A 13931-nucleotide genomic window follows, 5' to 3' on the forward strand; every position below is an offset into this window, starting at 1 on the left:
GACTCTTGTGCTTAATAATATTAACTGTCTTTCTAAAAAGACAACTAAGATTCCTTTATGGAAATAATTTTTTTGTTTTTTAATATAGCCAGTTGTGATAGCAACACAAAATATCAACTTAAGAAAGTAAGTAAGAAATAATTTGTCTTGCTGCTTTGTAAAATATGCCTTTATCTTTTATTGATGTGTCCAAGCATATTAAAGTAACTCTTCATACTACATGACAAAGCACTACCCATCTACCTTATATGAAAAAAGTACATGTTCAGAGGAAGAAGATATTTGACTTGTTTTAACAGTAGAATCAAAAAATGTTCATAGAGTACTTGAAATTGCACATGGGGTTTTAGAAGGCAGAACACATGCCTGGTGGATCTCTGATCTTCTCAACTTTTTGAAAAGTTACATATAAAATATCTCAGACTATCAATACATAGTATTTACTAATACAATGGTGTAGTTCAGTTCAAAGAATAATCATGACATTGATACAGATGCTGCAAACTGCGAGTCAATGCCTGGATTCTGAGTACTTAAAAAGTTCAGTCCCTTTAGTGTCCCAGTTGTGGAAAGGCATCTGCTGCTTTGGTTGTAGACTAGGAAAATTACATCACAGTTACAGGCCTGAAGTTCCTGGACCTAAATGAAACAAGACATAACAGGATTATTAGTTTCCACATTTAGTGTCATTTTACTGTAACCACATCAGCAGCTATTTATCTATAGACATTTACACACCTTTTCTTCAACACTTTGTATGAGTTGGGCAACTGTTTTCTGTGAACTGTTGGGGTCCGGGACAGGTAGATGTGGTATTGTTCTGTTCATCCCTTCGTAAGATGATGATGTTGATTGATGCCCTCTAGCTACCACCTCAGCCACATCCTGATTAATCTCTTTTGAAACTTTTTGTGTGACATCTGTAACAAAAATCATATCACAAAATATCTTAATTCAAACACACTATTGTTGTTGAATATCAACTGTTTATCACTGTTAAATATCAATTTGCTATAAATAGTATAATTAGTACAAGGAACATCTGCAAGAAGATCTTCTTACACTCCTAGTCACTGTAGTTTGTGTGTTTTCACATTTGTATATTACTGCTTCTGTTTTATAATTTAATTTGTATTTATATAGACAGTAGCTTAATTGTGCCAATGTGATTCAATATACCAGAGTAAGCTTAAAGCTAAATTTCTTCTGCTTCTTGAGGGAAAACAATATCTAAACTCTGTTCTGTAAACTATTAAATAAATAAAAACAAAAATATCTAAATAAAAAACATTTGGAAATGTCATTTGAAGGTTACTGATCTCTGAATAGTAACAATATCTGAGCAGCACCAAGTAACCAAGCACTGTATATGTCAAGGTTAATGCTGTATAAACATACCATACCTGCACTAACAATGGTTGCCATTGTCGTTTTAGAACATGACTTTTTCCTCTTAGACTTCCCTTCATCAACTTGCTCCTTCTTCTTTCTGTTCCTCCAGTAAATCCATTGCTTTATCACAGAATATAAGCAATTAGAATATTTGCATTTATGAATATGTCGTGCAGTTGTCCAAAAATCACACCAACAGTAATATAAAACCTTATTTGTGAATGATGGGAAATACCGGCGAGTTCACTATACCTTTATTCTCTCATCAACAAGTCCTGTTGCCATTGATGCCTGCTGGATTTTCAGTTTGTTTTCATCTGTGCTGCAGTTCTGCATTCCCTGGGCCCAGAGAGACTCAAGCATCCTTAAAAATTAAAATAATACATACATGTTTGGTTTCCTTTTTCTTTTCCTTTTTTTATTAGGAAAAACACACACAACCAGTACAACTAGTTTGCCAAGATCGGTTTCTTTTCTCCACAGCACTGAACTGTAGTCAGTCCTACAGACCCAATTATCAAGCATTTCATCTCTTTATTTGTATTCACAGTTTTAAGAAATAATAAGAAAAGGAAACTGTTGACAGTTTGATCTTTCCACAGCATGTCTATACTGACTTAATGAAATACAAATAAAAACACATTTAATGCTTTAATAACTTGAATGCACATTTTCTGAGTATTCAAGGGATTAATACTCTAAAATGCCAGATATTTTGATAAACAAATCGCTGTCTTGCCATTTATAAGTCCGTATGACTCCAGAACCTGCTTGAAAATCATTGCATTTTGAAGTTTTCTGCACTATTTAAATAACCCAGTGAAAGTTACATGTACAGTAACGTGTCCACTGCAAATTAGAACTAGTAATAACTATATCGGCGTACTTAGCTACTTGTCCAAAATGTAAACAAATACAAACCAAACCATCCTCTCATTCAAAACTGTCGATCGAGAAAGTCCTGTATACGAGTCGGTATTTGTCACGTTGCTCTGACAGCTGTCTAAGACGTTTTCTGTTTGTTTAACCATTCTTCTGATAATGAGTTTGACAAAATGTCAAATTGTAGAAATAAAAAAAGTCAACTTTAGTTCACCAGACCCGGGCTACCTAGCCTAGCTTACATTGTATGCAATTTTCACCAGACTAATGGTGACCAGACCACGTTTTACAATTAAACAGATAAATGTTCGCTTGTGCCAAGTGATAGACTTACTCAAGTGTTTCAGTAGGGTATATATTTCTTTTCGGCATGTTGTTTTGTTTTGTTTGTTATCGTTTCTTCTCTATGTCTTCATATAACCTGTTCCTCCTCAACACCAGCACTGGTTCCCGAAGAGGGATTTTTGTAATCTCGCGTGATTTACACGAGACTGACGAATCTTCATTCACAGTGTGTTTTGAATATGTGTGTGTGTCAGTAGAGGATACTGTGTTGTCTATATGACTATATTAAACAAAGACAAATGAACTGCACGTATTTATTTTCAATATTTGTCAAGCTTTATAGAATATTTTGTTAAATATTTAATTCACTTTGGCCCTAAAGTTGCTACTTATTGTACTTATTAAAGAATGAAGTTGTACTAGTCCACACCTAGGCTTTAGTGTAGTATGAAGAAATTCTTAATCTTGTTAAAACCTGACAATAGTGTTTGGCATGAGAATCATTTGGCTGCACCTCCCATCACTGAGTCATTTGCATTCCAAAAACATTTTCACATGGGTCAATTTCAACTTATATTGAGGGCACACTTTAAAGTGTCACTGTAGTTTTGATTCACAATTTAACTTATCATACATCATGTTGAACTTAAGAATTACAGGCAATAGCTTTCTATTAAACAGATTACATTATTTTAATGAAACATCCTACAGATGGTGAAACCATTTTTCAGAGGCACCGACATACATTGCACAAATTACAATTTTAACTAAACATGTAATATCTTCTATCTCAACCCACTTCTTCAAAAGAAAAAAAAAAAACAAAGAAACTGTTTTTCTGAATAAATATCCCTGTTACAGGTAAAAAATATATATATTAAAGAAACTAAAGCATTTGTCATCACCACACTGCAGATCATTATATGAGGCAAGACCTCCCCAAACATGTGTTGTGACCACTTTAAACCTCTTAAACAGTAATACCAAATTAGCAGCTCCCTCAGTAGTGCAAATAAATGCAAATACAGAAGCCTCAGCCTACACTGAAAGAAAATGCTGAGAGGTCTATGTTACAGCTGAGGAACAATATTCATGTGCATCAGTAAAACTGTCTGATTTCAGAAAACATGCTGAGGTACAATGTTTAACTTTACATGTGTACTCTTAAGCTTCTGTGTACATCAGTGTTTGAGAAGGTCTTCAACATAACTCCATCAAAACATAAATATGGCTTGTAACTTGATCCCTTAATTTCATTTAAATATATTAATATCAATATTAGTTATTACAAAATAATAAAATATCGTTTATACTTAGTCTTGCTTGCTTTCTTGATACAGAGTGTCTTATTGCTGAGGTCCCACATGAGAACACTGAGGAGATGGCTGTAAAACATTTCATTACCATGTTATTGACAATGGCTTGGTTAAACCAACCAATTACTCTATGAAACCACTTCCACGTAGCCTCGACATGCACTGATCGCTGCCTTAACATAGCATTGTTTTCTGCCAGCACATCTCAACATTGTTCCTCCCATAAGGTCATAAGGTTCCTCATACCATATATGCTTTTCTTGCTACTCTGTTGCTGTAAACACAGAGCTCATGCCAGAGGAGCCTCACTGGCTTTCTGAGGTTTTTTTCCCACAAATTAAAACACTGCTGGCGAGGGTGATTTTAAGAGGTTACAGAAAAAGTGGCGTGTCTGCCTTGGCACTTCAGTGTTGTCAGACCACTCAATGACTCCATCAGTGCTACATGTTTCCAAACATACAGATAACAGACATGTTTAAACTTGTCCCTGAGTGTGCGACCAGCGTTTCCTTCACAAATCTCCAATCACTGCAGTCCTGCCAAGCGGCACTCCTTCAAAACGCTCTGCAGAATCCCTTTATGCTGCAGTCCGCTCTTCAAAAAATATCTAATGTAGACAATAAATCATAGGAGATGGATGAGTTGTACCCTTAAATAATACAAAAAAAGGAGAGCACCAAAACACCTTGAGAGCAGCATAAAGGGAGGCTGGTTGTGCTGGCGTGACGTTTCTCTCAGACTCTGCTCCACAATTGTGGCCAGTGTCATTTCTCAGTGACAGCAGCAGCCATCGGAGTACGCAGGGTCCCACGTGCTGTGGCTGCTAGCTCCTCGATTTCGGTATTTAGTTTCCCGATTACCCACTCCATAGCCTCACGGCCCTGATCAAGAAAAAGCAAAGAATTAGTGCAGGGAAGTGAAAAGAAAAGAATTAAGGCAAGAACCTTAAACTTTACAAATCCCTTTAGAGAAAGATTATCTTTTCCCTGTATTTAAATGATTATTGCTTTTTGCCCCTCCTTGTAATGGCTAGCTTTTCTCTCCCCGTTGAACATTTTTTCATTTGTGCAAAAACATATATTTGTATTTCCATTTTTCTTCACTTGTCACAGGTGGACACTGATGATAATAAAGTATATATGTAAAGTAAATATGCTTTAACAAAGCAGATAATTTAAGTGAATTGAGGTGAATGACTGAAACAATATTCAATCCACTGTTCAGTTTAAAATGACCAAAATAAAACAGGCATAAGAGACGTTATGGATTCCACTGAACAACACATGAATGGGAGTTCTTACCTTTCCGGCGTTCGCTGAGATGGTGCTGGCCATGACTCCCTCCAAGTAACTGCTGAGACTGACGCCTTTCACTGAGATGATCGCCTCCTGAGTCAGGATTGTTCTAAAAAAGAAAGTGTTTTTTATCAAAAGAAATGCATTTAATAACCTGACAGCCAAGGTGCTAAATAATTTGTCAGTGACACTTTAAATGTGTAAACAGTACAAACTTACTTCTCTGGATCCTCGGGGTGTGGTTTGTACGTTAACTTCTCATCCACCGACACCATGTTTGTGAAAGTGATCTACAGAGACGATTGAATGTTAAAATGTTAAGACATGGTATGTAATGGCTTATATGAATCGTATACGTTGAAACACAAGCTGCAAAACCTCATTGTGCCTGTTCATTGTTGAAATGTGAGCCATCAACCTGTCTCATAAGCAAGACCTAATTCCAGAAATGTTTCACATTTGTTTGCTCAAATGGAAAGTCACGAAAGGCGGATATAGATGAGTTACGGGTGTTTGTGTTTGATACATCCAAAATAGAACATGCTTTGTAAACAGCTGAAAGAGCTTATACCCTTAAAAAGTGGATAAAAAAAATCTTTCTTTCATGGCAGAAACAAAACTTATAATTTATTTCTACTAGCAAAAGTTGTGTCCTATTATAGTATCCTATTTCAGCTGGTAGTGCATCATGGTAAGAAAGAGTTTCACACAGTAATATGTGTTTTCATAATAGTCAAATTATTGTATTTCAGATATACTGAGCTCTAACCCATGCTCTCGTGTGTTGTATGCATACTGAACATTAAATGTCCACATTATGCCAAAAGTAGGAGAGTGTTATTTTATAAATACTCACGTTTGTGGACTGAAGTTCGAAAGTCTTCTCTTTTGGATCCACAACAGAGTGTTCCTTAACATATGTGTATGTTCGAGAGCTACCGATGATCTGAGGATAAAAAAATAAATACAATTTAAAAAATGAAATGAACTACTAAGCCAGTATGTATGTCCAGCAGCCAGTCAAAGCCTAAGTCTTTAAATTAGAATTACATGCAGTGAATGTGAAGTAGTCATGCTCACAATGTGCATTTTGCAGAATTCACATGCAATTTTTATGTTTTACAAGCTTTGGCTAAAAAAAATGACAACATTTTCTGTCATTATTTTCTTTGCACATCACAGCTGCAGCTGTGAGACACTGTCAGTAGTTTTCAACTACATGTTCAGAAGTAAACTGACCTCAGATGACACGTATTATATACTATAAACTGAGGCTTAGCAATAATATGCTATGAGACAATCTGATTAAGGGTTACTGTGTGTTGCTATGCTATCAATAACTCTAACTGGATAATACAGACTGTCCTCGGAATTAAATTGGGCTATTCATAGATTGTCAGTGACTACAACCCCTCACACTTCTAGGCAAAGGTCAGTGCTGGAGAGCAACAGCTCAAACAGCTAACAAAGGTTTAAACCATGACAGAGTAGCAATAAAATGATCTTTCTTCAGACTTATCATTATTGCATTTACAAAGTCAAAGAGATAGGGTGAAAGTTCATATGATACGTTGCCCTCCAAAAGCACTCAGTGACCTCTGGTTTGAACTGCGCTGACACACAGATGGAAAGTTACATCACATGCTGTCATGGGTTACTCCTCAGCAATGTCAGAAATGGCACTAGCGTGTCCTGTACAACACGAGCCATGACACACAGCCAGGAACTCGCCTGGGCACAGGTCAGCCACTCGGTCGGCTGCTGATACCCTTGGACAGAAATAGTTTTGCAGGTTAAGGCCACTAGAAGCATTAACCCATGTCTGACACTCAACCCACTAAGACCCTAACTGATGTATAACTGGATTGTTGAAAGTATTTTTAAGTTATTTTATGCACCACATTTTTGCTATGCTAAAATGCTATTTGATAAATTGCTGCACTGATTTGATTAATCAGCATCAAAGAGATGGACTCAAACCACGAGCATAAACTTGTACATAGGGTCATGTGGTTTTCAGTCCAGAGTTACAGTACATGTGGTCATTTTAAGCAGGACCAAACAAAGTAAAACTGCAGCCCAGCACCACTGAGACAATCAGATTTCACGTTATGACACTCACAGATTTTACTATAGATGGAAGGCCCCATTCTGTGCTGAGCAGCCGTTGACTGTGGAGGCGCCCCTGTGTGTCAACGCCTCTGTCCAAGACATCCACTCCGATCACACTGGGATTCATGGGGTTGGGATACTTCTGCATAGCAGCCTTGGTCACCGTCTCCCAAGGATGACTGTCGAAGAAGAGGCATAAAACAAAAACGTCATGGGTACCATTGCATTAAAAATCCAAACAAATGCACACATTAGAAGTTTGCTAGCTATTTCTGTAACACTGTACTAGCAGTACTGGGAAGTCAAAGTACTGAGATTCGTGTACTCTGTAGACATCGTGTAGTACTGGTTGCCATGGGGACTTCTGAACTCGCAGGCGTTGCCTAGTGACGCAGCCAGGAACAGCAGAATGTGGGGGAAAGGTCGCGCGCTGGGGGCGGGTCGTGAGCGGCGCCTTACGTCATGTGGACGTCTGTGCGGCAACCAGACCCCGACACTGACCGAGTTCACTATTAGGTGCGTTTTCACGGTTGTTTTAAAGAATATTCACATGAATGAGGTTTACATTATTTGTTCGTATGCGCCATCATTAGGTGAGGTGCTCGTTTTGAAACACGGAGGAAAATCTGGCTATGTTACATAATTAATAACTATTAACGTTAGCATGCTAGCTTGTAACACTAACGTTAGATAGGAGGCTACAGTTTAGCTGTTAAGTAACTTAAACCTCAGCTTTTAAGGTTGAGGTTTCCGACTAACGTTGTGAACGATGAGTGTGTTCTTCACCGGATAAAGAACGAAGCCAGTCGGCGGTAATTTCACAACCCACTAACACCACTGAACCGGTCTAACTGGTTAAAATATGCAGTTATGCGATGCTAGCTAATGATTACTCACTTGAATATGTGCTCTGACGTCCAGATCTTCATTTTCTAGCGAGTTGTCCGAAGCCGGAGTCGATGCGTTGATAAGCCGGTAGGAAGTGACAGTCACACTGAGAGAAATGACCGGACCGCATGAAAAGACGATCATAATTCCCCTCCCACTGTACGATCAGTCACATGAGGTGTGCTACGCACTTCCGCCGGGCTGCCACATGCTTTCCACCGTTCACTGACACCGGGTACATACAGCTGATGAAAAGTGTTTTATAATGAAACTGCAGGGAACATGAACGACAGAACATCTTGTAAATATAGCCCCCATCGTGATTCCCTTACAGCAGACAGCGTACTTATGAAATGTGTGGTAATGTCATAACCTTGAATGTTGCATAATTCATCTCGGTGGAAGTTGAAGGTTCCCTGCAACCTTGATAGAAGGACACTCAGCATGTTACTGTGGACTGGTGGAAAGTACATTTACCAAATGACTGTATTTAGGTAAAATGTAAGGGCTTAGCTACAAGTTACTTTGCAGATTGTGATAATGAATATAAAACATAATCTGTAAATATTAATGTATTATTATCAATTAAACTACCTTTCTAACTACATTTAAGAGCTTAAACACTTAAGTGATGTACAAATCATTACATCAGTGATTTTAATACAATATATATTATCCTGAAATGTAGTTTTACTAAGTTTTGACTACAGAGTCACTGAATTTAAAATACATCTTAGTGGATTATTTGGGTGTAATATTTGATGAGATTTATTTTCGATCTCTGTACCTAATACTAACACTAAAGAGAGTATAATGCATGCTGCAAAGTGACAGAAACATTCTTTTTGTGTAGTTCCTTGTGATGTACTGAATAGTTATATAATAATTATAATAACATAATTATAAAATATAATTTATTTAAGGCTCTTAAATTTAAGTGTACAGTTATCACTCCTTGGTTGAACTTATCACAATCAGTAGATAACTGTTACCTATGATGCAAGGTTGTAAGTAGACCTTGCTTCATTTTAATCAGTAGCAAGCAACCAAAGAGACTGCAATGTGTCTGCTTAGTATCTAGCATCACTGTTAACCAGATGCAGAGTGTGTTTTAGAGCTTAACATGTCAGCTTATAACCAGTAACATGGTAATTCAATGGATATTGTTTTTTAATATCATTTGTGAACTTTTGATGACATTATAAAATTTCCATTTTTTCTAAATGCTCAAACTATTGAGTTAATGGGAAAACTGATGTGTCTTCTTTGGAATCACATAGTCGGGCATTAGCTCTGCTATGTAGTAGTACAACTGAGAATGTTTTTACTTCTTAAACCCATTGGTCCACATTGCAAAACGCTAAGCAATGCCACAATTGTTACACGCAGGTTACATCAATATTCTTATCCCAGCCCATAAATGAGTCTAGTTGACTTTATTGCAGTATTGCAGGGGCATTTCCACGTCATATTTGCTTATCTCAGAGTGCAGACTCTCTGGCCAAGTTGTGTGTAATCGCTGTGCCCCAGACTAACAGTGGGCGGAAACTATGTACGGACTGTGTGTACTTGGACAGTGCTACTATCACTGTGTTGTCAGAGAGCTGTCCATCACTGCAGAGTTTAGTTTGCTTCAATATAACTTCAAATTATAAAACTAAATAAAAAGAGAATGAAAATATTTGAAATCGCCACTATTTCGTTTTGCTCTTTTTAATTACCGTCATAAGTTAGATACAAAACACCCAATGTAATAATCACTGTAGGTCTAAAAACTATTGGACAAACAATGTTAATATCACAGTTTCATTTATGACTGTGGATTACATAGAGCTGGAATAACATAAATCGTTGTCTATATACATGCAAAAAACTGCCAAGGTTTTTAAATATTTACTGTAACGAAAGAGCTTTAATCTGCAAAAATCAACATAAAGGTATATAAGTCATTTATATAATATATACAAGACAACAAGCATTATTGTGTAAACATGTCACAGCACAGCATTTTAGTAAGTAAAGACTATTTTTGTAACCACAGGCATAAATTAAACTACAATATAGTTCCTTTTTTAGATCATAATTCACATATGTTTTCCACATCCTCGCAACATGGTGTCAAACCTACACACCCCTCTGTATCCACCATGTTTTCTACTCATCTACAGTTTCTTGGCTTGTTTCAGTCACTGTTTCCAGTTTAACTTCAATCCGAGACTGAATCTTTGTTGCTGCCACTGATGAGGATCCTTCCTCTTCTTCCTCCTCTTCCCAATCTAGATCAGCAGTGGCGTCCTGGTACTGCTGGTATTCGGACACCAGGTCGTTTAGGTTGCTCTCTGCCTCAGTGAACTCCATTTCATCCATACCTTCCCCAGTATACCAGTGCAGAAAAGCCTTCCGTCTGAACATCAGGGAGAACTGCTCACCCACGCGACGGAATATCTCCTGAATGGCTGTGTTATTGCCAATGAAGGTGGAGGCCATTTTGAGGCCTCGAGGTGGGATGTCACATACAGCAACCTTGACATTATGGGGGATCCAGTCCACAAAGTAGTTGCTATTTTTCTGTTGTATCAGAAGCATTTGTTCGTCTACCTCTTTGGTGGACATCCTTCCACGGAAGACACCAGCAACTGTGAGGTAGCGCCCTCGCCTTGGGTCACACGCCGTCATCATGTTGCGGGCATCGAACATCTGCTGGGTGAGCTCAGGCACACTGAGGGCTCTGTACTGTTGGCTGCCACGAGCTGTCAGTGGGGCAAAGCCTGGCATGAAGAAGTGGAGGCGAGGGAAAGGCACCATGTTGACGGCCAGCTTCCTCAGGTCTGCGTTGAGCTGTCCGGGGAATCTCAGGGAGGTCGTGACCCCACTCATGGTCATGGAAACCAAGTGGTTGAGGTCGCCATAAGTTGGTGTGGTCAGTTTCAGTGTACGGAAACAGATGTCATACAGGGCCTCATTGTCGATGCAGTAGGTCTCATCCGTGTTCTCCAGGAGTTGGTGGACAGACAGGGTGGCGTTGTACGGCTCCACTACCGTGTCAGAGACTTTAGGAGAGGGCATGATGCTGAAGCTATTCATAATACGGTCGGGGTACTCCTCCCGGATCTTATTAATGATGAGCGTTCCCATGCCGGAGCCAGTACCACCCCCCAGTGAGTGAACTAGCTGGAAGCCCTGCAGGCAATCACAGCTTTCACTCTCGTGCCTCACTCTGTCAATAACCTGCTCCACCAGCTCCGCTCCCTCGGTGTAGTGGCCCTTCGCCCAGTTATTCCCAGCTCCTGAGTTTCCTACAATACCAAAATAAAGGTGTGCAGTAATCTTATTGTATTACTGATCAAATTTAACTACTTGACAAACAACAACCAATGACACAATTCAACTCAACTGATGAGTTTTTATTCAGGATGCATTTTTATCCAGGGTACCAGTAATTGTTATTGTAGCTGTATGTTTTCTTTGCCAAAAAAATCATTAAAATTATCCTAATTTAATAATAATGGAGGAAAAAATATCCTATAGTGCTACTATTTTGTTATTTGTCTCACCATGGATGAAGTTGTCTGGCCTAAAAAGGGCCCCAATGCGACTTCCTCTGATGCTATCCATGGTGCCAGGCTCCAGGTCAACGAGGAGGGCTCTGGGAACATATTTCCCACCTGAAACAATCAAGATTATTAACAATACAGAAAAAAAAATACAGAATTATTACAGAGTTTCCTGTGAACACATATTAAAGTTAAATTAATTATACTAGCTGTAAAGTAAGCACGTTGCAGTACATGTACTGTGCTCTTTTACCATGGGCCTCGTTGAAGTAGACGTTGACCCTATCCAGTTGAAGGTGGCTGTCACCCTCATAGATGCCTGTTGCATTGAGCCCATGTTCATCACTGATCACTTCCCAAAACTACAAAGACAATACCACAAAATATAGTTTTGTAATAATGGTACATATTGTGTTTGGTGAAACATTTTTAATATGCGTTTAATGATCTATATTTCCTCGTCTCTGTCCAATGCTTGAAATGAGTGCAGGGGTTTAGATATAGCAAAATATAATGTAGTATGTCTGATGGTTGACTTTTTTATATAATTATGTAACTATATCTTCCATCAATACCTCTGCGGTCAGTGCAGGTCTGGAAAACATACTGTACACTCTACACTGACTTTTCCCCAGCTTGGTGCACAGATGTGAAGATACACACAAGTTTATTACTCTGTGAGTTGCAACACAAACTTAGCCACAGCTATTTATGATCTTGCTGAAACAGATGAAAAACTCCTGATGCGCACAGGGACATTACATTAAAGTATAATAAGTAAGTAAAAGAATATAATGTGAAGTAATTGCTCGATTCTTTACGACACTCTCAAACAGTATGTGTCACTTTTGTTTTTCAAGTACTATCTTGTAGTTTTTCTCTCTTGTTTTGTGGTAGCCATGATAAAAAATGTCCCACCCATGCCAGCCCTTATCTTTTTCCGAATGCTTGACAGGGAACACCCTGTGTCATTCACAACTGTGGGCGGCAACATGCAAAGGAATTGTATATGTCAAAATATACATCAGAACTTTAAAACCTAAATAAGTTGTTATTATTGATTTATTTATTTATTTTGGATTTTATCATTTGCTTTTTTAGATATTTAAAATTAAAACATTTACACATTTTATCCCTCACCCTATCTATTTGTTTTGTACACTGACTTTACTAAACCAGCTGATACACTATTAGTAGTTGATATTTGAAGAGATGTGTTAATAACATTCACTTCAAAATGGCAATTTAAGTTCTGATGTGGGTCGTGCAGATAAAAAAAAAAGAAAAAAAAATGTATTAGACTCTCATCAACATTTTCAACAAAGTCTAATGCATATTATAACTTCTATAAGAGAGGAGAAAGAATTTTATTTTACTACCTTTGAGCCGATCTGGTTGCCGCATTGTCCAATTTGCAGATGTACAATTTCACGCATGATGGTCAAGCTACAGTACACAGAGCAGTTAGGGGTCTCTGATAATATTTAGGTCTATAACTAACTGGCCTTTTATACCTTACCAGAAATGATGTCATCAGTGATGTCAGGGAGTCACCCCCAGTTTTTAAATACGTATTCTGGGCCGTTTACACACTACACAGAATAATGACTAGAGAAATAATAGATATAATAGATATATTATACATGTATGTTTAGGCTTAGTAGGTTTATTTCATTTTACAAAACTGTACTATAGCTAAAACACATCTGTAGCTGTAGGAGTGAACACAGGATGTGAAGTGATGATGAACGGAGGCAGTGAGTGTCTCTGGTCAATTTTAGATAACCAACCATTACCTACACAATATCATCACAAACTAACACATATATAGCTCAAGCATGTTATTCCCCATATGAAAAAACATACAGCAAATAAGTTTTATATTTAAGAAACATTTTTAAAGAAAGTTAAAGATACTGAAAAATTTGGAAGCAGGATTTGACTGCATGGTATAAATTAAAATACCACATTTCCTAAAATATCCAAACAACATAAAATAAACAGCATTTCTTTTGCAGCTATAAGTCAGTGTGGGTGTAATAAGAAGAAGGAGTAAAAAAGGAGTAAATAGACACTAGCTTGGTTAGTAGATTATGATTGAGGAAGGCTACCATCTAGAGGACAAACGCAGACATGACATATCATAGCATAACTGGATGAAATAAGAATATAAATGAATAATATGTGTGTTTGTTTGTGATGATATT

General features: G+C 37.8%; 2 protein-coding genes across 3 annotated transcripts; both read right to left on the reverse strand.

Moving 5' to 3' along the window:
* Positions 1 to 151: 151 nt before the first annotated feature.
* prelid3b (PRELI domain containing 3) lies at positions 152 to 8433 on the reverse strand. 2 transcript variants are annotated; one of them, XM_026346561.1, is made up of 10 exons: positions 8180 to 8433; positions 7293 to 7461; positions 6027 to 6116; positions 5390 to 5460; positions 5177 to 5279; positions 2609 to 4756; positions 1645 to 1756; positions 1404 to 1512; positions 739 to 920; positions 152 to 639 (listed from the first exon to the last, which is right to left on the reverse strand). In XM_026346561.1, exons 1-6 carry the CDS (start codon positions 8209 to 8211, stop codon positions 4640 to 4642), a joined length of 582 nt encoding a protein of 193 aa, XP_026202346.1. In that variant the 5' UTR covers positions 8212 to 8433; the 3' UTR covers positions 152 to 639; positions 739 to 920; positions 1404 to 1512; positions 1645 to 1756; positions 2609 to 4639. The 2 variants fall into 2 exon arrangements, with proteins under 2 accessions (XP_026202346.1, XP_026202345.1); XM_026346560.1 differs by lacking the exons at positions 5177 to 5279; positions 5390 to 5460; positions 6027 to 6116; positions 7293 to 7461; positions 8180 to 8433 and having other exon boundaries at positions 2609 to 4644.
* Positions 8434 to 9865: 1432 nt separating this feature from the next.
* Positions 9866 to 13213, reverse strand: tubb1 (tubulin, beta 1 class VI). The gene is made up of 4 exons (XM_026346557.1): positions 13104 to 13213; positions 11978 to 12086; positions 11725 to 11835; positions 9866 to 11466 (listed from the first exon to the last, which is right to left on the reverse strand). Exons 1-4 carry the CDS (start codon positions 13158 to 13160, stop codon positions 10325 to 10327), a joined length of 1419 nt encoding a protein of 472 aa, XP_026202342.1. The 5' UTR covers positions 13161 to 13213; the 3' UTR covers positions 9866 to 10324.
* Between the last annotated feature and the right edge of the window lie 718 nt (positions 13214 to 13931).

This window comes from Anabas testudineus, chromosome 5 (assembly GCF_900324465.2).
Source record: "Anabas testudineus chromosome 5, fAnaTes1.2, whole genome shotgun sequence".
NCBI classification, from domain to species: Eukaryota; Metazoa; Chordata; class Actinopteri; order Anabantiformes; family Anabantidae; genus Anabas; species Anabas testudineus.